Source organism: Mustelus asterias, chromosome 13 (genome assembly GCF_964213995.1).
Source record: "Mustelus asterias chromosome 13, sMusAst1.hap1.1, whole genome shotgun sequence".
In the NCBI taxonomy this organism is placed as follows: Eukaryota; Metazoa; Chordata; class Chondrichthyes; order Carcharhiniformes; family Triakidae; genus Mustelus; species Mustelus asterias.
Genome location: NC_135813.1, coordinates 12,211,202 through 12,236,379, shown reverse-complemented (window position 1 = coordinate 12,236,379; position 25,178 = coordinate 12,211,202). Strand labels below are relative to the sequence as shown.

The 25,178-nt window shown below is 44.8% G+C and overlaps 1 protein-coding gene across 1 annotated transcript in view; it reads right to left on the bottom strand.

The window, feature by feature from the left end:
* Nucleotides 1-177: 177 nt before the first annotated feature.
* Nucleotides 178-25,178, bottom strand: part of fpgs (folylpolyglutamate synthase) — a 46,639-nt gene continuing 21,638 nt past the window's right edge. The window contains exons 11-16 of the mRNA XM_078226369.1: nt 23,653-23,754; nt 20,420-20,517; nt 18,424-18,476; nt 16,935-17,010; nt 8,893-8,959; nt 178-5,817 (exon numbers count right to left, since the gene is read on the bottom strand). Of these exons, the coding sequence (XP_078082495.1) occupies nt 5,390-5,817; nt 8,893-8,959; nt 16,935-17,010; nt 18,424-18,476; nt 20,420-20,517; nt 23,653-23,754 (824 nt within the window). The 3' untranslated portion in view covers nt 178-5,389. The remainder of the gene's footprint in view (nt 5,818-8,892; nt 8,960-16,934; nt 17,011-18,423; nt 18,477-20,419; nt 20,518-23,652; nt 23,755-25,178) is intronic.

Sequence of the window (25,178 nt, the reverse complement as noted above, 5' to 3'; positions counted from 1 at the left end):
GGGGGGGGGCATGTCAAAGTTCTTAAATTGTGTAATCATACCTGAATCAGGTGACTAAAGGAGCAATTGTGTCTGCATTATGTAGACACACCCTTTCTAGGGTACGATAGTGACATAAATGCAGCAAGTTACTAATTACAGAACCATCAGTTGAGTGGTACCGCTACCCAAATGACACATCATGGGGCTTGTGGGGAGCAGCTTGTTACAACTGCCAAAAAGATTGAGGAAACTAGCAGATAAGTAAGACAATGAACAAAATGGGTGTTTTTGTAATTTTGTGAAAGCCAAAACGGTGAGTGTTGGAGATAGGAAGGAAACCCAGGACCACAGCAGTCGATTCCTTTTCGGATATTCTTATGGTAAAGATCCACTGAATTCAAATCAACATGCACTGATTTGCTTGGAGGCAACATGGAAAAAAAAAGTCCTTTAATGCACATTTCCACAAATAGTACAATAAACTAACATAACTTACAGCAAAATCGCCAAAACTTTGCAATAAATTGAGTTACTTTTTCAGTTATCATTAAGTTTGAAATTATTCAAACCAGTTACTTTACAGGCACCATTTTAAGTTATCAATCTGATAATGCATTAAATTTGTTGATTCATTTGGATCAACTGTCAGTAGAAAATCAAGTTATTACTTAAAGTAAAAATGCAAAAATAAATTAAAAATCTTCTGTTAGAAACCCACTGAGCAGAAATTAATTTTCTGAAATTCTCGATGCCACTGCTCCAAATTTCAAAAAGAAAGAAATGTACAAGAAATCGGAAGGCAGCAATCCTGCCCGCGAGATTCTTAAAGAGGAAAACTATCGGTCTTAACTGACATTTAATACTTTTCAAAAAGAGGAAATGCTTACAGCATTTAAGATTACTCCTCCTCTCCCACCACCACTCCCCATTCTTGCATGATAATCATTCAGACGGGGCCCCCGCGGTAGAGATCTTCTGCTAGCTTTTCACTGGCATCATTCAATTCATATCACTTTAAAACTTTTCAGGGCACCAAAAATATCGACTCAAAGGTTGTTCCTAGTTTTGAAGTACAAAAAGCAACAAAGCAGAGAAATAGCCAGGTGTGGAAATTTGGAGCAGTGTAGCTGATCGGGAAAACCACTAACTGTGGCTTAATTTTTTTTCTTGGCAATTAAGAATTACAGCACATTTTCTGATGATCATGGTATTTAATCCGACAGATCTAATGTGAATCAGCTTTGTGCAAATTACCAAATTGACCATTCACATTTAATTCATACAAAAATGGAATTCTGAGCATATTTCCAGTTGTAAATGTTTCATGTTACATGAGAGAAATTGAATTAATGGGTTATCTTAAAAAAAAAGATCATGTATAATCTAGTTATGAGAGACTTTGTTTTCCTTGTAACTGGTGCATGTTATATGGAAAAGTAATGGCAATGCGGCTTAGAATTGTTTGATCAGACTTTGTGCTCACAGAAAAGACATAGGGGTTTAACATCATCCGTTCTGAGTGAATCCGTCAGATCACTCACAGCAGTTCCAGATCTAATTCAGCATAAAATTGGTGCTGTTTTCCCACGAAGTGAATTAGGAGTTTGACAGCTGCCCTTAAATCGTTCAAATAAACAGGAAACGGTTGCTACTTAAAATCACTTACTAAAGCTGTTTGTCTTTAGAAAGAAGTGACATTTCTCATCAGCAGCCAGTGACAGCCAGAGGTTTTATACAGTCTACTTATACGATTAAAGTATGCACAAAGCTACTTATTCTGGAGATCAGGTCATCAACTGCATGGATCTTTTCCTGACTTTACCATTCCATTAATGTTATTATTCTCAAATCACCGAAATGTCTTGGAGCCCCAACTCAAGGCTACTTGACAGTTGGCTACGATATGAATGGCAGTTCCTCCACCAGATGTCTCCTGTTTTTCCCAGTTTTTGTGATATGGGCCTTCGCTTGTTGAATCCCCAGTGTGACTGTCAAGAGTCAATTGTACTGGAAGGAATCAGAGATGGGAACTTGCACAAGATTACTCTAATAGAATCTCTACAATGCAGAAGTAGGGCATTTGGCCCATCAGTTTACACCGACTCTCCAAAAGAGCATTTTACCCTTCCGTATCCCCTTAACCCTGTGCATTTACCATGGCCGATCCACCTAACCTACACATCTTTGGGTACTAAGGGGCAAATTAGCATCACCAATCCACCTTAGCGAAGGGAAAACTAAAATTTTCTGAAAACACAATCTGAATAAGAGGCTCTTGTTAAAATACAAAATAAACATGGAATAAAAAAACAAAGTCATCATTAATGAGCTATGCAATAACCAAAAGATAATGCTCGGCACTGCCAGTAGAGTCTTTGAACAGCATGCTCTGTCTCAAGAGGTTTTGGGCTGGGAACATGCAATTTCACAAAAGGGAAAGAGGGTCTTGTTTAAGTACATGTAAACTTTGGCTCTTCATTTAAAAACATTCTTTTAAAAAACAACAGATCATGTAAGCTCTGTAACATTACCACAGTGAAAGATCCAAGGTAATCACTTCAGGGTCCCAGCAATGCCATTTCGTGGCTAACCACTAGATGGTGCACAAGAGCAATCCTTGGTGACTTGTCTTCAAATCACCCCTTCAATCTTGCTCTCGAACCACTTACAGACATTGGTGTCCCACAATGTCAGGTTCACATGTCCACACTAATGCAGCATGCTGGGGACCCATTTTATTTGTTTGTGGGATGTGGGCATCGCTGGCTAGAGCAGCATTTACTGCCCATCCCCAATAGCCCTCGAGGTGGTGGTGGTGAGCCACTTTTCTGAACCCGCTGCAGTCCTTGCGATATAGGTACACCCACAGTGCTGTTAGGGAGGGAGTTCCAGGATTTTGAACCAGTGACAGTGAAGAAACGGCAATACATTTCTAAGTCAGACTGGTGTGTGGTTCGTAGGGGAACATGGGCGGCACGGTAGCACAGTGGTTAGCACTACTGCTTCACAGCTCCAGGGACCTGGGTTTGATTCTCAGCTTGGGTCACTGTCTGTGTGGAGTTTGCACATTCTCCCCGTGTCTGCGTGGGTTTCCTCCGGGTGCTCCAGTTTCCTCCCACAGTCCAAAGATGTGTGGGTTAGGTTGATTGGCCAGGTTAAAAATTGCCCTAGAGTCCTGAGATGCGTGGGTTAGAGGGATTCGTGGGTAAATATGTGGGGGTAGGGCCTGGGTGGGATTGTGGTCGGTGCAGACTCGATGGGCCGAATGGCCTCCTTCTGCACTGTAGGGTTTCTATGATTTCTATGCTGGTGGTGTTTCCAGATATCTGCTGCTCTGGCCTTTCTAGATGGTAGAAGTCGTAGGTTTGGAAGGTGCTGTTGAAGGAGCCTTGGTGCGTTGCTGACTACACAATAGCGGGAAATATATTTCTACCTAATTGGCTTGGTTTTTGATATTTTTCCCCTTACTTATGTCCAAGAGAAATGAATCCATTTGCATAGGGTGTGTTTTTCTCTTGATACAGAAGGCAATATAACTGTGGGACAGGCTGATCGACCAGGTGGTCTTTACCAGTGTTTCTTTTTCATATGGTGCTAAGCACAGGACTAATCAGCTAAACATCAGGCTGGGAATCTCTTCAGTCAGCCTCTTAGCTAATGAATGGATGGGTTGGAACTAGAAGGAATTTTAAAAATATATAGTATCCTTTCTATAGGGTTAGTGAGATAAGAACCGTAAGGACAGATTTACTTCCACGATTAAGAGCCCGCCCATCTTTGTAGTGATGGGGAAAACTGTGCAAATACCTTTGCCCTGGCTTCAAGCATCGTCTCTGCAGGTTGACTGTTTTCCGATCCTAGCTCCACAGATCCTTGCTGGTGAAACTGCTACAAATGACAGCCAGACTGTGGGTCATCTCCTGCCCATCCAGCTTTCATCAAATCCATAGTGCAGGAGGCCATTCGGCCCATCAAGTCTGCACTGACTCTCCAGCAGAGCATCCTCCCCAGGCCCCATCCCCATAACTCCACGTACTTACCCTGCTAATTGCCCTAATCTACACATCTTTGGACACCAAGGGGCAATTTAACATGGCCAATCAACCTTACCCGCACATCTTTGGACTGGGAGGAAACCGGAACACCTGGAGGAAACCCACACGGAGAGAACGTGCAAACTCCGCACAGACAGTGACCTGAGGCCGGAATCGAACCTGGGTCCCTGGCGCTGTGAGGCAGCAGTGCCAACCACTGTGCTGCCCTTTGTGCACTGACTTTATCCAGCAGCGAGCCAAACTCCACTTTATATGGAAGATGCCATTAAGGCTGTCAATAAAAGCTATTACTCCCTCATCCTGAAGCTGAACTGATAGGCAGTGCAGGTAGTGTTTATTAATTTCTTCACATTGTGCTGGGTGACTTTTCACTGATTGATTGTTTTACAAAATGTTTTCTTTTGGATATGTTTGAAATAAAAGTGGAAAAGCAGACAGACACAAAGTGCACAGGGAAGCACTGCAATTTCTCACGTATTGACTTCCGATTGTTGCTGCACTCCTCAGAACGAAAGGCAGGTAGGATGATCAGAGGTCAGGCTGTTTCAAGTATGCTCTATTCTCAGCCATAGCAGCGACAAAGGGTTTCTATGATTACAAAGCGGACCTTTTTTTTCTTTTAAAAAATGGGCGGCACAGTGGTTAGCACTGCTGCCTCACAGCTCCAGGGACCCGGGTACAATTCCCGGCTTGGGTCACTGTCTGTGTGGAGTTTGCACATTCTCCCCGTGTCTGCGTGGGTTCCTCTGGGTGCTCCGGTTTCCTCCCACACTCCAAAGATGTGCGGGTTAGGTACATTGGCCATGCTAAATTGCCCCTCATAGTGTCCCAGGATGCGTAGGTTAGAGAGGCTAGTGGGGTAAATAGGTGGGATTACAGAGATAGGGCCTAGGTGGGATTGTTGTTGGTGCAGGCTCGATGGGCCAAAAGGCCTCCTTCTGCACTGTAGGGTTTCTATGATTACAAAGGGAAATGTCCCACTCCACCAAACTGCACCCAGCTTACTTTCCAGTTTGTTTGTTTAAGACCCATAAAAATTAAGACTTTTAAAAAAATAATTAATGTGCAAAAATTTAACCATTACTCACTATTAGGCTTAAAAGCCAAATCTACACTTCACTCGCAAAACGTTCCTGAAAAATCTATGTTCTGGGATTATCCCCATGACTGGTATCTACCTCCTAACAAAGTGTAAGGCAAGATTCCACTCAGTCAACACAACTTTTATGTCAAGGTACTTGGTATTAGAACATAGTTGGGTACAGCAGATAACTTCGCAGACCCAGAAACCAATCCCCTACCTCACCTAATCCTTATGGCAAGGTCGGGGGAGGGAGGGAGGGATGCAGTTTTTACTGAGACAAGGACTGGTCAAGAAGTTTCAGGCACCCGCCCACAAGATGAAGGCTTCCTGTGATCAGGATCTGTACGGTGGCAGCTTCCTTCAGCGTTGCAGCTCCTGCCAGATGTACATTGAGAGGATTAGCCACCGAGAGCTGGAGGTCAGGGTCACGTCCTTGTGTTATCCACTGCAGGGCATTGTTGATGCAAGGGAAGACGAGGGTACGGGTAACTATCTGCTCACCTTCCGGTTCACGCAACAGTAGCATTTCTTCATCCAAATCACCCTTCTTAACTAATGCGGTCGGGTCCTCCAGGGTGCTGCCTGGAAGGTTCCATAAATTGTCACGCCTCACTTCTGTAAGTTTACACCAGGCATGATGGTTGTCAAGGCAACGACTCAACATGTTCTCCAGGGACACAGTGTAATTTTTCTGATCTGCGAAAACAAAGTCTTGCGTGTCAAACCTAAGTCAACAGTTTTTCTCTTGCCAATCTTTTGTGCTCATAAAAATATAGAAAACAGAAGTAGCCCATTCAGCTCTTTGAGCCTGCTCCACATTCATAGAATCCCTACAATGCAGGAGTGGGCCCATCGAATCTGCATTGACAATGACCCCATCCCCATAACCCCATGTATTTACCCTGCTAATCCCACTGACACCAAGGGCAATTTACCATGGGCAATCCGCCTAACCCGCACATCTTTGGACTGTGGGAGGAAACTGGAGCACCCGGAGGAAACCCACGCAAACGCCGGGAGAACGTGCAAACCCCACACATACAGTGACCCGAGATGGGAATTGAACCCAGGGCCCTGGCGCTGTGAAGCAGCCATGCTAATCACTGTGCCACTTTGCCACCCATATGATCATTAAGATCATGGCTGATCATCCAAATCATTAACCTGGTCCTGCTTTCTCGATATAAAGGATGCCAGAGTTCACAGATCGAGACACAATGCCAGCATCGCATACTCCGCGTGTAACAAACAGGTCAGATGCAGAGCACTGCATTGTGATGGATGGCTGGTTAATTTTATTCTGGTGAGTTAGACACTGGGAACAAAGTCCCTATTCTTTAAACGGGACCATTGGAAATGTAGTGTGCACTTCAGTTATTTGACAGGACACAACTTCAGTTTAACGTCTCCTCCAATAATCTGACTCTATTTCATTGCGAACTGCTGTCAACCTTGATACCATAAGCACAAATCAAGTAACTTCCGAGTCCACAAGCCGCTAAACTAAAGAGTTGGGAATTCTACCAACTGAACCAAACTGATGGTTGAATCAGTTACTAGGAATTCATGCCAGGATTTTAAAAAGGTGACTGAAGTTTACCTCAAGACTAAACACAAAATTTAAACTCCTGTGGCTCCAGTTGCAAATCGTCACAAAACTTGAGTCAATAATAAAATCCAGACCTAAAACATTTGGAAACCACTTCTCTGCATTGTCCCTCTACTAAAATAGTGCCTCAACACTACACTGGTACTGTGCCACAGTCACCCTGTGCAGAGAGAGATTGTACATTTTCTATTTTCATAATATTTACAGCACACAAATAGATCATACAGCCCAACCGCCTGTGCTTATGCACCACGGAATCTAGAATTATCGGCCACTATTTAAAAATAAGGGGTTGCTTATTTAAGCAAGATGGCGAGAAACCTTTCGTACATTCACGTGAATGTACGAATTAGAAGCAGGAGTAGGCCACTCGGCCCATTGAGTCCGCTCCACCATTCAATATCACGGCTGACCCAATTGTAATCTTGCGTTTACCCCGATAACCTTTCACCTCTTGTTACTCAAGAAGCTCTCTCTCTATGAAATGGTACCAGACATCATGGGGCAAAGAGTATTTATTAATCAGATGTTAGTGCACCCAATTTGTTTCTCAAAGTGAATTACATTCTGTTCAAAAGATAGATCAGATATTTCCATGCGTCAGCGCGTTGGTCTACCATCTTTCGCTGATTCTCTCAGGCAGAGGGGGCTTCCAAATGTTCTAAGACAGTGTTCCGCAAATTGGGTTCCATAGAACCCTGGGGTTCCGCAGTAGTAAGAGTTTTAACAACACCAGGTTAAAGTCCAACAGGTTTATTTGGTAGCAAATGCCATTAGCTTTCGGAGCGCTGCTCCTTCGTCAGATGGAGTGGATATCTGCTCTCCGGCATCTCCACCTCATGACTACCATCGTTCCGCAGTAGTCCAGCAATCTTAAATTTGAGAAAAGTTCAAAGTCCTTCCAGTTTGTCCAATCAAATTCAGTTTTCACAATAGTGGTTACTCATAGGCACCCTAGTCAGTCTATTAGCAGCCATGGCACTGGGAAGCCAGCCTCTGATTGGACGAGTTGGGGGGAGGGGGGGCTCTCTATAAGGAATGTTTCTCAGGGGTGACATCAGTACTCTTGGGAGGGCTGTGGCCGGAGAAGTTAGGGAAACGCTGCTCTAAGGTTCAATATGTCTCTAATTAGACCACTGACACACTGAGCAGTCAACTGAAACCCTATAAGGTTACAGTAAGAAGCCTCACAACACCAGGTTAAAGTCCAACAGGTTTATTTGGAATCACGAGCTTTCGGAGCACTGCTTCTTCATCAGATGAGTGCAGAGGTAGGTTCACAAACAGGGCATATATAGGCAAAGACACAATTGCATTCCAACCATTATCTTGCAATTGTGTCTTTGCCTATATATGCCCTGTTTGTGAGCCTACCTCTCCACTCATCTGATGAAGGAGCACTGCTTAGAAAGCTCGTGATTCCAAATAAACCTGTTGGACTTTAACCTGGTGTTGTGAGGCTTCTTACTGTGCCCACCTTGAGAATGTGTATAAGATAGATTGAGAAGAGGAAAGGGTTAAAATTGGGATGTGTAACTAGAAATCAGTTGAGGGATAAACTGGTTTTGGAGAGGGCCTGAGGCGAGGGCGACAAGCGAAACTAATGATCACGTTAAAGAAACTGCTGATAGGTAATTGTGGTTCTGGCTTCGGAGGGCAGGGCCTTATCGATTGGCCTTTTGTCTTTGAAAGTAATCTAATCAGAAACTTTAATAGCCCTGTCATTACGTGGCTATTGTCTTTTGTCCTTGAAATTAATCTAATCAGAAACTTTGATAGCCATGTCATTATGTGGCTATCGCGTTTTTGTTCTTGAAAGTAATCTAATCAAAATGTAACAATACAGCTACACCCCTATTGGCTAACAGAATTATGTGGATGTATCTCTGTCGTGTATAACTGAAAAACTGTTTTGTAAGTCGGACAGAGACTCACGAACCCATGCTGGATGTGCATGGTCTAGCGATCTCTCCCTCCGATGCAATAAAGGCAGCTTTCGGAGAAACCTGTGTCTCTTCAGTTTTTGACCCGACTTCCAAAAAACGAATTCTACAACCCCAGTCCGACGCCGGCATCTCCACATCATGCTAATAAAGTTACACTTTTTTAAAGAAAAGACAGTCCATGTTTCAAAGGAAGTGATTTACCAGAATTGCACTTACCAGCGTTAAGGTTCTGTGCTACGTCCAAGAGATTGGGGCAGAAAACCGCAAAATCAAACTGACAAGGCTGGAAGAAACCACACATCAGGTTATTTTATTAGCTGCAGGAAAGGCTCTGATCATCAGGGCTGTGTGATATCAGGAATTCAACCAGAACAGGAGAGGAAAGGGTTACATTAAAGATGCCGTCACTTTCATTGACTGACTCAGCATTTACTTCAAGCATCTTCTTTCATCACTTAGCTTTTCCTCGAGCTTCTATCCTTTGTGACACAACATTATCTCACGCAAACTCACCCTTTCCCTCCCTCTGTGTTCCATGTACCTGCATCCAGGGTGGCATCATCTGACGCGGACTATTTGGGAAAGGGGATAGAGTGTCAACGCAGGAGCCAGAAACCGCTGCTGAGCTTTCCTGCTCGGGCAACAATACTCCGTACCACACAATTCTGTGGCAGAGGACATTAGGGCTCAGCGTTTTTCCACACTGCAAGTTTCTCCACTTAAAAAGATAAATACTTTTCAAAGGAAATATGGGAGACATCACAGAAGAAAGGATTAATGAAACATGTGAATTTGGAACTGGAGACGGCCATTCAGCCCCTCGAGCCTGCTCTGCCATTCAATAAGATCATGTATGGCTGATCTGATTGCAATCTCAACTTCACATTTCCACCTACCCGATAAATGTTCACCCTTTTGCTCGTCAAGAATCTATATAGCTCTGCCTTAAAAATATTCAAAGACTCTCTTCCTCAAAAAGGTGGTGGAAGCAGAGTTCCAATGACTCTCAAAATATTCTTCCTTATTTCTGTCCTAAATACAGAAGCCCGTATTTTTAAAACGAGGGCCCCTCGTACTAGATTCTCCCACAAAAGGAAACAGTCTCTCCACATCAACCCTGACAGGACTCCTCAGGATTTTATATCTTTCAATCTCTCTAAACTACTCTCTAAACCCCAGCGGAACTAGGGACTCAACATTAATACTGTCCAGTTTATCACTTACTGTATAATCTAGAATATGAGGAGCTTCCGACTGCTAATTGTTACACACAGGAAACAATTTAGACTCTGCACATCATTCACAACTTCAACTTTCACAGAAATAATCTGTTATTTTGTGGTACTCTAGCATTATTGATAAGGGAAACTAGGTACAGCAGTGGCAGCTGTTGGGCTCCAGTTTTTATGATGTTAACCAACATGGCCGACAGATCATTTTGCCTGAGAGGGGACTCCACCCTCTGGGGTGATCACTCACGCTAGGGTCACATTGGTTGAAGTCAGGTGGCTCTCTTCTGCTGTACTGTCTTAAAGAGAGAGACACCACATGCACAACATCCCTAACCCTTTAACCTTTTTATACAATCTCCAATCTTGATTTACTCAACCCGCATTCTAAATAAATACTGTACACACAAGTTAGACATTTGTAAATTGGTGTAGCAGTTGTTGAATGGAGGGATTTCGAGGCTCGCATTTAACATAACGTTTCTTCTACAAAGCTTCAACTACGAACAGTTCCAAATATAGTTTTGTATGGGATTCTCCTATACAGGCTTGCTGCTTTCCGGGTTCTATCCTAGACTGTGCACTGACCAAGGACTACATGCTTTACTCTGGGGGTGATATCACTCTCCAATCCACCACTGATCCTTTTCTCTTGTCAAGCACCTTACTTTGCAATGCATGCCGGTACCATCATCACAATACAACACGGTCTTATGTCTTGACAGCTTCTTCACAATCTTGGCTTGTCACTTGAAGGAAATAGTCATGGTATTTTATTTCTGATATTTATGTCGTATGATAAATTTTGTTCTCTTCCTAGCATTTCTATTCGGCATGTTTTCCATTGACCAGGTTATAATACTGGTTCGTGAGCATTTCTATTAGTGTGACCATTTCAGCAATCTTGTTCTGGCAATCTCCATTTCCTGCTCTGCCCAAATTGCTGCTTTGAATTACAGAATCCTACAGTACAGAAGGAGGTAATTCAGCCCATCGAGTCTGCACCAACCACAATCCCACCCAGGTCCTATCCCCATAACCCCACATATTTACCCTAGCTAGTCGCTAAGGGGCAATTTAGCATGGCCAATCAACCTAACCAGCACATCTTTCGGACTGTGGGAGAAAACCAGAGCACCCGGAGGAAACCCACGCAGACATGGAGAGAATGTGCAAACTGCACACGGACAGTGACCCAAGCTGGGAATTGAACCCAGGTCCCTGGCGCTGTGAGGCAGCAGTGCTAACCACTGTGCCACCATGCCGCCCAAAACAAAAAGACCATAGATGTCCAGATCCCTCTGCACATCTCTTTCAGCCGAGTGGCTTAATTTATCAATCTCTTCCTTTCATCTTCGTATCAACCAATTTTCTGCTTCGACCCAAATTGTCCTTTATTCAATGCATCTGCTTCCTTCTCCTGTACTCTGTCTTCACCAGTTGCAGTTTGGCTTGAACCCGTTCCAGCTCCATCTCCAAATGTTAATAACTCTTCTCATTTACATCTGATGTACCTTCAGATGAACTGACAATTTTAGCTGGCCCCAGAGTTCACTGCAGCGAATACGGTCTGCAACCCGTTTCTGAATTTGTTCCAACTCAGCTTTATTTTGCATTGTCTCATCAAGTTGTCCTTTCTCTCGGCCTCATTTTGTCAACTTATGCAACCTTTTTTTAAAAGTTCGTTGTTAGTCATATCACCTTGTTTTTATAGAACCATAGAAAATTACAGCTCAGAAACAGGCCTTTTGGCCCTTCTTGTCTGTGCCAAACCATTTTTTGCCTAGTCCCACTGACCTGCACTTGGACCATATCCCTCCACACCCCTCTCATCCATGAACCCGTCCAAGTTTTTCTTAAAATGTTAAAAGTGACCCTGCATTTACCACTTTATCCGGCAGCTCATTCCATGTCTTCTCTGGAGCTTTAATTCTTTTTGGTGATTCCTCTATGTTCAATAGCTCCTAGTTTCTGAAACTTCAGGTCTTTCTTAGCACGCGCTATTCTACTCTTAATCCAGCATTTCAACACATGATTTCGAGCTTTTTGCAAGAAATTTCCAATTGACTGATATTTCACGCCAGCTTAACACTCAAGTCACTGATTACATCGAAGTTCTTCTTCAAACCACTGCAGCTTTTTTTTTGTCTGTCAGGGTCACTTCCTCGGCGACAGAGAATCACAATCATTCTTTAGTCCAGTGCTCTGCTTTCGCAATCCATTCAGTTTATCCATTTCTGTGTTGCTTCCAAGGTGAATCCATCATTCCCTTCCAACAACATTCGATAACAAGCTCTCCCTTCCCATGCTTTGCACATTTTCAGAGAACTGACCCATTCCTTTTGTTGTAGTTGAAACCACCTCTATTTCTACGTTCGCCATTTCTTCCTGCCTTTTTTATTAGCCAATTCTCCTGAATTGTTAACTTGCTCAACAGTTGCGTTCTCTCTTTGGATTTGTCCATTGTTACATCCTCCACAGCGCCCTCAAACGCTGGACAGTTCCTGTCTCTCTGCAGAATGCCAATTTCTCCGGCTCATTCATGTTTTCCACACAGCTGGTAGTTTGGATCTCTCGAGAATTCCCAATAATAGCTCTAGTAAACGATAGCCCTGCTTTAACTTCTGCTTCAACAGCACAGTTACTCTTGCACTAGATGACACAGAATGTCCTACATGAGCGCCATGGATCAAATCCTGGAGGCACTTCACTCCGAAACAAGCAGTTCTCTCACCGATCACGAAACCCATGACATGGGATTTCCCTGGCTCTTCAAGTTCCATGCGCCGGCACAGTGATTAGCACTGTTGCCTCACAGCGGCAGGAACCCGGGTTCGATTCTCAGCTTAGGTCACTGTCTGTGCGGAGTCTGCGCGTTCTCCCTGTGTCTGCATGGGTTTCCTCCGGGTGCTCCGGTTTCCTCCCACAGTCAAAAGATGTGCAGGTTAGGTGCATTGGCCAGGCTAAAATGACCCTAGTTTCGGGGGGATTAGGGTAAATATGTGGGGTTACGGGGATAGGGTGGGATTGTTGTTGGTGCAGACTCAATGGGCCGAATGGTCTCCTTCTGTACTGTAGGGATTCTGTGCTATGACCTCTGTTGCTGAGTCTGCTTGTGCTTTTTCTCTCAACCCTTTTTAACATTTATTCACACTTTCACATTCTAACTCCAGTTCCTTCACTGCTTGTTGGTGAACGTTACACTGTTTCTCACTGCACTCAGCAGATTTCCTAACTACTTCCACATTTTTCATCCAACTGTTTTTGTTATCTTCACTCTTACTTCTTCTGCTGTGGCTGGTCTTACTTTCTGACTTTGTTTATCGTTTGCTTGTGGGTTATTGCTAAAACTTTCAGGGGACTTCTCATTGCAACAAAAAAGGTCTTTTGGTGCCCTTCTTCTGGGGCCCATCAGTGCCCTCTCTCTGGAGAGTCTGTCATTGCCTGAGCCTCTGAATAATTTAGCATTACTGGCAGCCATTTCCATGCCCTGTGGAATTTCTAGAGCCTTATTAAAAGTCAGTTTTAAAGCCTTATTAAAACTGGTGCTGAATGCTGTCCTTGCTAATGCAGACCAGCCTCTGATCTTATAAAACTGCTCCAAGTGTTCTGAAAGCTGGCACAATTCTGCCACAAGGTTAGCTACCAATTTACCTGCTTTCCGAAAGTTGCTATGAAATTTGAATCTTTGAACAATCACCGAGAGCTTCTGCTTATGGTGATTCTGGACCAGAGCAACTAAATCTGCAAATTAAATCTCCCCTGGGGCGGCATGGTGACAGTGGTTGGCACTGCTGCCTCAACGCCAGGGACCCAGGTTCGATTCCTGGCTTGGGTCACTGTCTGTGTGGAGTTTGCGCATTCTCCCCGTGTCTGTGTGGATTTCCTCCTGGTGCTCCGGTTTCTTCCCACAGTCCAAAGATGTGCAGGTTAGGTAGATTGGCCATGCTAAATTCTCCCACAGTGTACCCGAACAGGCGGCAACTAGGGGATTTTCACAGTAACTTCATTGCAGTGAATGTAAGCCTACTTGTGATTAATAAATAAACTTTATTATGGTTTCTGAGGCATAGCCAGATTCCTCATCAACTTGCACGTACACACACACGTACGTAAACACGCGCACACATGAACACACACACACAGGAGAATAGAGAGCTGCTTCACCTCATCTTCTATTCCACTTGCTAAAAAGAAATGCTGCACCTTCTCCATGTATTCAGCCCGGTGCTCGCTTCGCTCATTGAACTCGCCAACCATCCTGAACATAGCCATGCTGCTGCTAACTGGAAAAGCTGTCAAACTCACGATGAAAACTAGCTGCTCATTCATTGTGTGCAACTCATGTTGTCGCGCTGAACACTGAAAAACCTTTTCTTTTCTTGCTGTTTTCTCTTCGTCATCAAGACGATGTGGTGACTTCTAACTCAATTCCACTTGCATGAACTTCTCCCATATCCTGCAATCCCCATTAGTATCCAAAATCCATTGTTCATTCTTGAACATACTCAACGACTGAGCAATAACATCCCTCTGGGGTAGAGAATTTGATGAGAGGGGACTTTTGATGATCTTGTCCTCTCCTTGTTGCATGTACTTGTGACTTGACCAAAATAAGGTAGCGTACTTAACCAAGGTGGTCAAATGCATTGTTTAAAAGAAGGAACTTCATTATATAAATAACAAAGTTTAACAATAACAGTAATATGTACGAAAACAGGAGTACTAGTAAAACAGGTCTCGCTCACAGGTCACCCCCTTGCAGGCTGAAAAGCCCACCAAAGCCTGCACAAGCTCAGAACCTTCAACGGACACCAGTAAAACAATTACAAAAGGAGAAAGGCTTATAATAAGCTACCACTGCTCCTATTTTCTATGTTTCATCACCTTTCCTGTTAGACAGGCAAATAAAGTTACAGTAACTGGACAGAAAGTAATTAAATGTGATTTACATTTCACTGAATGGATCTGCAAAAGTCAACACGAATTGGCTTTTTCTGCTGTTGTGCAAGAAACACAAAAATCACTCCCTCGAGAATTGGGGTGGTCCTGGATAGAGTGTCAGGTGAATAACGCAGTATTGCTTACATTAGGAAGAGGTAACAAGTACAGAATTAAAATTCTTGAGTTGTGTTGCGTCTCTCCAAGAAAATTGGAACTAATTAGGTCACATGGCCCCTCAAGCCTCCTCTTCCATTCAATAAAACTGTGGCAGAACTTAAAACTCAATTTCACTTGCCTAAACCATTCCCACATCTTGCAATTCTCCATAGTATCCCAAATCCATTGTTCATTTTTGAATGTACTCAATGACTGATCACCAACATCCCTCGAAATATATATTCACAATCCCTGGAATGAATGGTGTGGTTGTTGAATGGGTAAACGGTGTCTGTGGTTTCATCGGCACTGGATGAATGGGGACAGGTGTCTCTTGATGACCTTGTCCTATCCTTGTTGCATATACTCGTGCAGGTACACTAACAATGTGAGTTCTTCCCGATTAGTTAAATTCAATTAAACCTGTTAACCTCAGCCTCAGGGAAGCACTCACTACTAGTCAGTGAGATACTTTTCATATTTCTCATTTAAATGACATTAGCAATGAACACCAAAAGCACTGGCAGTTTTCTGCTGCGGGCTCCAGCTCACTAGGGCAGCTTAAACTCATTCTAATGAAACATTTCATTCAGTTTTATCTTCTTGGTCTGTGCTGGATCTGAAGTAAGAAGTTTAACAACACCAGGTTAAAGTCCAACAGGTTTATTTGGTAGCAAAAGGGTGGCTTTTGCTACCAAATAAACCTGTTGGACTTTAACCTGGTGTTGTTAAACTTCTTACTGTGTTTACCCCAGTCCAACGCCGGCATCTCCACATCATGGATCTGAAGGCCAGTGTGTCATCCAATTCCTCAGCATCATTCTCTTGTGTTCCCTGTCCACTTTGTTGGAAGGACGGCAACCAAAACTGAAAGCCAGCCATGGCTCAGTTGGTAGCACTCTCTCCTCTGAATCGCAAGGTTCCAGGTTCAAGTCCCACTCCGGTTTCCTCCCACAGTGCAAAGATGTGCGGGTTAGGTTGATTGGCCGTGCTAAATTGACCCGTCAGGGGGATTAGCAGGGTAAATATGTTGGGTTACGAGAATAGGGTCTGGGTGGGATTGTGGTCGGTGCAGACTCGATGGGCCGAATGGCCTCCTTCTGCACTCTAGGGATTCTATGATTCCAAGGCTTGAACACAACCTTGCTCAGTACTGAGGGAGTGCCGCGTTGTCAGAGGTGTCGATGCGAAGAATCCCATAACAGATTTTGAAGAGGAGGCTATCCTCGATGTCTTACTGATATCAACATCACACACAATGTGGTTATTATCACGCTGCAGTTTGGGGCAGTTTGCTGTGTGCAAATGGGCTGCCGTGTTTCCTACAGTATAACAGCGACAACACTTTAAAAAGTAATCCACTGACTGTAAAGCACTTTGATGCATCCTGTGGTCATGAAAAACACTCTCTCAATACAAGTCTTTCCTTTAAAAAACCGTATGAAACCTGACCAAATATAATGGCAACACACAGGAAGAGGAAAAGAAAACTGTGTGTCTTTCCTATTACAAGTTATTTTTATCCCTGTTTCAGTAATCTATCTGCCGCACAGTGCAAGCTTCTACTTTTGTGACATCCAGATTGATTCCTGGGATGACAGGGCTCTCTGTTCAGTGAAGAGAGATCGACTGCCAGCCTATCCTATCCTTTCTGGAGAGGTAAAACCTTGAAGAATTCTTGGAGGGTTTGCTGGGTAGATGCTGAGAGCTCCCCTGAGCTGGAGAGTCCTGGACTTCACTGTCTCACAGTAAGGAATTAGCCATTTAAGACTACGGAGAAATTTTTTTCACTCAAGAGGGGAGAAGAACCCTCTACCCAGAGAGGTATAGATGCTCAGCCACTGAATACATTTAGGATGGAGGCCGATGGATTATTGGGACCTGGGAAATAGAGGGTTGTGCAGGATACATTATGCAGTCCATTCTTACCATGAGCACTTTAAGGAGAGCAGCAGCATCTCGTTCCCCCGTTGTGTTAAACAGCAGTACCTGCACCACGGGTCCTCTGCAAGAAGAAAAGAGCCGCTCAATAATCAGACACCATGATATCAATCCCACACTGGCAGCTTCCCTCCTGGAGTTTGAGGGAATGTGCCCCATTACTCACAACTCCAGACATGGTCTGGGCTGCGCCCCCGCACCCCCATCCCTCCCCTCACCCAGAGTCTGAGCGGTCTGTCTCATTACCCCCCCACAACCTCTCAACAAGATCTGGGCTGTATCCCCCATTACCTCACCCGATAAGCTCAGACTGTTTACGTGGTGTTGCACCTTCCCATATTGCAGTGAGGAATGAAATACTAGCACACAGAAACGGGGATAGGATCAGGCTACTCAAACGGCCGTTATAACCACCCTCTTTATCAGGCTCACTTTGTCAATGACCCCAGACTGGTACACAGATACCAACTGCTGCCTTGACATTTTTCTTGATTGCCTTTCTTGACTACAGAGTGACGTCGAGATCAGCGACTATTAAAGAAAAAAACAATGGTTCAAGCACTGCGAGTTCAGCTGTCAAAATAATCACAGTGGGAAAACGTTTGGCTCGAGGTGGGGGGGTCGACAGGGTCAATCCAAATGGTGTCAGAATATTCCCAGGAGTTGGTGCTGTGTCTGGGTTGTCACATTCTGGGGCACTGTCTAAAATTCTTGTCGTCATGCTTCCATAAACAGAATTATGGAAACACTCAGCAGCTCAGACAACAGCAGAGTTAACACGTCAGGTCTACGGCCTTAAAGGTCATCGACCTGAAAGCTTAACTGTGTTTCTCTTGCCACAGATACACTGAGCATTTTCAGAATGTTCTTATTTCAGATTTTCCTTTGTAAAGGATATCTTAGCTTTAGCTTAGAACAAAGCTTCCTCTCAGACTCAGTGATGAATGTGGAGTGTCTGGTTGAACCATTGAAGGCAGACTTGTCAGTAAACCTGAGGAAGTCTATACAGTGTGGAATTTGACAAAAGCAATAAGACAGACAGAATGCACCTGTAGCCCCATGAATCATAATGGCGTTCTCCCCCTCCTACCCCAGTTCTGTTCCTCAAGTCTTTCACCCAACCACTACACATCTGCCTCCAGCGGGAGTCTCCGAAAGGTGATCAGAAACAAAAATCACGATTAACGTTTCTTCACCCACCATCCCTTAAGCCTGCAAATACCACCCGCTACTCCACCCCTCATCCAGCACAGAGATCACTTTATCATCCAACTGCTGCCCAAACTGAGGTTCACTAACTCAGCACAGACATGGGAGAGCCTGGGACCTTTCTGATTCAGTAAGATGCCAGGCAGTGCTTGCAGTCACTAAGCTACCGGGACAGGGTGGGAGGAAACTGCTATGATGTAACGTGCCCAGGCTCAGTATTCCACTACAGTCTGATTGATAAAAACAAATCATAGCCACAGGTACTCACCTGGCAGCTTCTGCTTCCTTCGACGAATGCTCCCGAAACCACTTGACACAGGCCTGAAAACAAGACCAGAGTCAATGCTCACACCCCGAGAACAAACCAGCAAGGGCATAATCCTTGTGTATATTAAAGACAGATAGATTTTTGATCAGTAAGGGAATCAAGGGTGTGGAGAAAGGGCAGGAAAATGGGCATGAGGAATGTTGGATCAGCCATGATCCTATCGAATGGCAGAGCAGGCTCGGGGGGCTGAACAGCCTACTCCTGTTCCTATTTACCATTTATATAGATGATCTGGAGGAGGGGACGGCGTGTAGGGTAACGAAGTTTGCAGACGACACAAAGATAAGTGGAAAAGTGAATCGTGTGGAGGACGGAGAAGATCTGCAGAGAGATTTGGACAGGTTGAGTGAGTGGGCGAGGATATGGCAAATGGAGTATAACGTTGATAAATGCGAGGTTATACACTTTGGAGGAAATAATAACAAATGGGATTACTATCTCAAATGGAAACAAATTAAAACATGCTACCGTGCAAAGGGACCTGGGGGTCCTTGTGCATGAGACGCAAAAGCCCAGTCTGCAGGTACAACAGGTGATCAAGAAGGCAAATGGGATGTTGGCCTATATCGCGAGGGGGATAGAATATAAAAGCAGGGATGTCTTGATGCACCTGTACAGGGCATTGGTGAGGCCGCAGCTGGAATACTGTGTGCAGTATTGGTCCCCTTATATGAGGAAGGATATATTGGCATTGGAGGGAGTGCAGAGAAGGTTCACCAGGTTGATACCGGAGATGAGGGGTTTGGATTATGAGGAGAGGCTGAGGAGATTGGGTTTATACTCGTTGGAGTTTAGAAGGATGAGGGGGGATCTTATGGAGACTTATAAGATAATGCGGGGGCTGGATAGGGTGGAGGCGGAGAGATTCTTTCCACTTAGTACTTAAAACTAGAGGACACAGCCTCAAAATAAAGGGGGGGTCGGTTTAAGACAGAGTTGAGGAGGAACTTCTTCTCCCAGAGGGTGGTGAATCTCTGGAATTCTCTGCCCACTGAGGTGGTGGAGGCTACCTCGCTGAATATGTTTAAAGCGCGGATGGATGGATTCCTGATCGGTAAGGGAATTAAGGGTTATGGGGATCAGGCAGGTAAGTGGTACTGATCCACGTCAGATCAGCCATGATCTTATTGAATGGCGGGGCAGGCTCGAGGGGCTAGATGGCCTACTCCTGCTCCTATTTCTTATGTTCTTATGTTCTTATTTTAAAGGAAATTTATTTGTCACAAGCAAGGCTTACATTAATACCGCAATGAAGTTACTGTGAAATTCCCCTAGTCGCCACACTCTGACACCTGTTCGGGTCAATGGACCTAACCAGCACATCTTTCAGAATGTGGGAGGAAATCGGAGCACCCGGAGGAAATCCATTCAGACACGGGGAGAATGTGCAAACTCCACACAGACAGCGACCCAAGCCGGGAATCGAACCCGAGTCCCTGGCGCTATGAGGCAGCAGTGCTAACCACTGCGCCACCGTGCTGCCCCTAATGCCGTGCCAATTAGCAGAGAAAGCCAGCAAGTGGGCTCACGCCGAAACCCGGGATTGAACCAGGGTCCTTTCGATGTTCAGTCTAAAGCTCTCCCAATTATTTTGGCTTATGGTCCCATATCACCTCCATCACAAAGATCAGCTTTGGATGAGCTTTTCCTCTCTAAGGAAACCTCGATGTTCCAGCATCTTAAATTGGATTAAGCCTGACCCAAGTGCAGCAAGGTTTTCCCTCTGTCCTTACAATAAACCTCTAAAAATAGATTCTCCAAACGTGGGCCAATGGGTGTACAGGGTCAGATCTTACGGTGTAGTGTGCTGCAGTTGGTCCAAGAGCCTTTGTACAAGGCTCTGGGTGGGGTTTCAGACCGTAACACTGTGCTACAGACTCCTAGCAACACCCATAACGCTAATAAAGAGGCCAGGCGCTAGATAATGCCAACATACCTTTATACTACCTATTGTGTGAGCACCATCAATGTAATATGTCAGAGGTCCTCGCTTCAGGATCTGCGATCGGCCCAGCCATTCTGTAGTGCGCAAACCTACAGAAGAGAGGATTGAAGACGCAAGAAATTAATTCTCCTTTTTAAAACCCCTGGCCAGCTTTCAAGAGAACCATGGGTCACATTAGAAACATGTCAGAGAGACTGGGCCAAGCAAATCACTTTACTCTGCCTCAGAAAGTCCCAGCTAGTTACAGGGCACCCAGAGACAAACTAGTTTAACATAACCACTTTCATAACAAAGTAACACCAGAGACTGCAGTGTGCAGGCTGTGCATGTGAAACAGTGACTCCAAATGCCCATTTCTTCAACTTCTGACTGCTAGACAGAAGCATGAATACAAGGGGAATCGCAGCGTGTTAGTAGCTCTCTCCTTCTCGCACTGGTGGCTTATTTGATAAATACATGGTCTAAAGTACACCAGGCCATACAAGATCATCTCAAGTTCAATGCTTGGTCTCCGTTAGCTGATCTCTGCACATGGTGGCCACGGGAGGGTTACAATTGGCTTCATTACTCTAGCATGGGGTGGGAAATCAGAATCATGGAGGCACCGAGAGGCAAGATTCTCATGATGCTTGCAGCTGAAGTGTTACAACTGATCCCAGGGTGATAAGTCAGGGTTTAACCAAATCCTGACATAATATGCAGCATCATCAAACAGGACCGCAATTAGTTTTGTTGAGATGCTGATTCTCTTGGCAGATACGGATAGAAGAGTCATCTGAACTCTAACCAGGGAAAAAGTTGCTGCCTTCCAAAAAGAGAAATAATGATTTATAAAAGCAGACCACAGAGACTCACTCCTGGTATTCTCATGCCAGGAAAAAGCAGAGCACAATCTGAAACTTAATGTATTGTCAATGGGGGTCAATTCAACAACAGACTCCAGGATAGTGAAACACACTACCTCCCATCTTGCTGCAAAGACCATGAGTTATGGAAGTGCCATGCAAGCGAAATCCACCAGATGGCAGAAGCTGCACACATTTATATTTCTGCAGCCACAAGAGGTCGGCCCACAACCACAAACTTTAACCGTGGAGCCCCATGCAGCTCTGTTAGAGTCCACATGCAGCGCTTCACCACAAATCAATTGAACCCACTTTGTTGGTGTTTTTTTTAAAAAAAACTTCCATGACCATTGCACTGAGAAAGTTGTCATTTACTTAAAACAGGAAGTACGGGAAAAACTCAGCAAGTCCAGCAGCATCTCATGCCCTCGCGCGCTCACTCACTCACCCTAGCACTGTCTCTTTCCCAGGCCCTGACTTTGCTCTGGGCCAGACGTGTCTGGCTCTCCAGACTAGACATTCCTAGTTTCCAGCAAGCTTATCAGTCTCCAAACAGAGACTGTTTCTCTCCCTCACTTGCTGCTGAGAAGCTCACTAGTCTGCCTATCAGAAGCAAAAGAGGGTGAGAAATGGTGGATGATTGGCGGAGAAACTCCGTGCAGAATTTTCCATCGAAACTCCCCTCTGATGGGGATTGGTGGGGTGGGGGTGTGCTGCATAGAGGGGCTTTGCAGGCCGTATCCAGCCTGTAGGCTGTACTTTGGACAAGCCTGCTCCAAAATACGCAGCAATCTGAAATTCACCGTGCACAACTCAGCCCTTTAAATTACCACGCAAAATATTATGGATGGCACAGTGGTTAGCATTGCTGCCTCGCGGTGCCAGGGACCCGGGTTCAATTCCAGCCTAGGGTCACTGTCTGTGCATTCTCCCCGTGTCTGCGTAGGTTTCCTCCAGCTGCTCCGATTTCCTCCCACAGTCCAAAGATGTGCGGATTGGGTTGATTGGCCATGCTAAATTGCCCCTTAGTGTCCCAGGATGTGGGGGTTATGGGGATAGGGCCTGGGTGAGATGCTCTGCCGAAGATTCAGTGCAGACTTGATGGGCCGAATGGCCTCCTTCTGCACTGTAGGGATCCTATGATCTGTGGAGAGAGTTAACGTTTTGACACCGTAAGATTCCACTTCAGTTCTGAAGTCATATTTGACTCAAAACATTCCAGGCTGCCAGACCTGCTGATTTTTTCCAGCATTTTCTGTTTGCATTTCAGATTTCCAGCATCTACAGCGTTTCGCTTTATTCTTCATTTAATTCACTTCTTTGTAAATGTTGCTAAAATATGTCTCTAAGTTCTTTATTATTGGCACAGCTTCTGAGATATTGCGTTTTTGACCAAATTACTTTTGAAAAGTTCTTATCAAGGTTATGGAGCACATAAAATACTAGATATTAATCCAAAAAGTCACTATCCCACCATGAAATAATGGGCTGCCACTAGAGAGGGAAAAAACATTGTGCACACGGAGAAACTGACAGGTTTCATAAACTAAGTCACTAATTTCCTTTAGGAAGTTCACAAAGGCTGACCCAGTTGTGTTGCTATGTGGTTGACTCTCACCCACCTTCTGAAGCGACAGTCAAGGTATAGAGTCAGTATGTTGATGATGGGAGATGTTACGCACAGATAAGGAAGTGGGGACAGTACAGTACTCTCGTTCCTGGGGTGGAACAGCCTCTTGACGAGGAGCAGGAAGCTCTCCTGTCCCATCCTTAATAACCTGGCCCGCAAGTGGCTGCCCTGAAACACTGAGCTCCACCCTGACCTGCTCAACCTCTGAAGGTCAAAAACAGCTCTTAAAAAGGTCACAAAGCATAGCAAGAGCAACAAATGGAATTTACCTCCTGGTTGGGTGGGAGAGGGCAGGGCAGGGTGGAGGCAGAAATAGGATGCATAATCTGAAGACAGAGGGGTGAAACACTTCTTTGTTCAATTCTGGAGCACTCTCGTCCAAGAGATTGTGGATACTGGGAATCAAATGAAACCATCAAGAATGAGATTGATAGGTTATTTTGTTAGGCAAGGGTTTACGATCAAAGGCAGGTGGATGCAGTTAAGGTACAAATCAGTCATGAATGATGTAACAGGCCCAAAGGGCTAAATGACCAAATTCCTGCTCCTATTTCACCAATGCTGTAAAAAGCCCACGTCTATTTCGCACTAATGCTCCCCATTAGTGGGCTGGGCTGTCAGGATATTTGGTTTAGTTGCAAATGTTCAGTCAAAGTATCAGTGCCTGAAACTGATCAGAGTGTCCTCAGGGTGAGGGGGTAAATCGGAAAGCTGAGTTTTTGTTGTAAAAGGTGGCAGTGGGGTGTTACCGTCTATCATGGGGGCGGCTGGGGAGAATCCTGAGCTGACAGGCGGTCGCATCCTCTCAGGCACCTCGGCAAAGTCCAGCGAATCTTGGAGCAGAGGAAAATCTGCAAGACACCAAACAAACAAACAAAGGGTTTCAGCACAAGGCAGATACTCCAAATTCCTCACACTCAGTTACCAAGGGGGCATCAAACACAACTGCGTGAAAACCTAACCACAAAAATTAAATCAAAATCCATGAAGACACCACAAGCACAGAATCGGGCAGCAAGTTTTCCAACACTGCATAATGACCACAGCAACTGAGGTGCAGGCCGGACTATTCGAGTCTAATCTGAAGACTGATTAGCATCAACTTACTTCAATTGCACAGCTGAGGTCAGGAACACAAAGTGGGCCCTTGGTGTAAGGCAGCATTTTATTGGAACTTGACGGTCCCTGCACCCAAATCAGCTGTGGCTCAGATTCTCAATCTACCCAGAGCCTTACGTTGAAACATGATCACGCTGCACCTTACACTCAACGTGGCTGCTGCAGTGGCCAGCAGCATGCTCACCACAATTAATATTTCTGTCCAACCAGGTAACCACACAGTTGGCTGTGTATTCAAGTTCGTCAATATAAAGTACTGCAATATACTGCAGGGCTCTCAACCAGAGAGGTCACTGGCCACAGAGTGTTTAGACATCTACGAGATGAGTTCTACCAAAAATAACCAGAGAAAGATGTCGAACATGGACCTTGTGCAGTCCATCTACATTTCTCCAATGAATTTTTAAATCCCCGTGCTCAAGAACCACGACCATTCGTCATCGCCCGAAACTGAAATTCATCATTCAGGAAAGCACAAGAAGCCTCACAGCAGCAACACATCACTATACTCTCCATCCAAACTCTGATCTGGTGCCTAGCAATTAGGTTCACATGGAATAAGAAACACAAAAATAATAAATATATATGTTCAATTAACTAATATTCGTACAGAAAAAACATCTGTTATGGGGCGAGGTGGGTGGCTGTGGAACCCTTGTCACAAACATAAGGGGGAAGCTCAGAAAGAAAGAGTTCAGGACCCCTGTACCAATAGGAAGGAGGCATGATGCAGCCAATAAAACTGAAGTCTAAAACAGCATTAACGGTAACATTAGTATTTCCTTATTGATGTCAGACAAGGTGGTACTGGACTAAAAGGCGCGATATGACACTGTACCCGTACACCTCTGACAAATATATATTTTTTAAACCACACCTGCTCCCTAGATGCGGAGCTGCTCCATCCCCACATTGAGCAAATCTCAGCTGCAATCCCAGTAACATATCAAAATTAGTTTTTATTTCCATGACCCACTTTCTCCCCACCCAACTCCCTCTCGGGCACTGGGCTCATGCTACGTCACATCCCACAGCTGCAGACTCCTCTCAGACACCACTAAGCCCCACTCTGTCCGCCCAGTCTTCACCCACCGTCGGGATGCAGGAGATAACCTGCAGGGTGGACATGGGAAGCAAAGTCAAGTGTCATCCTTTC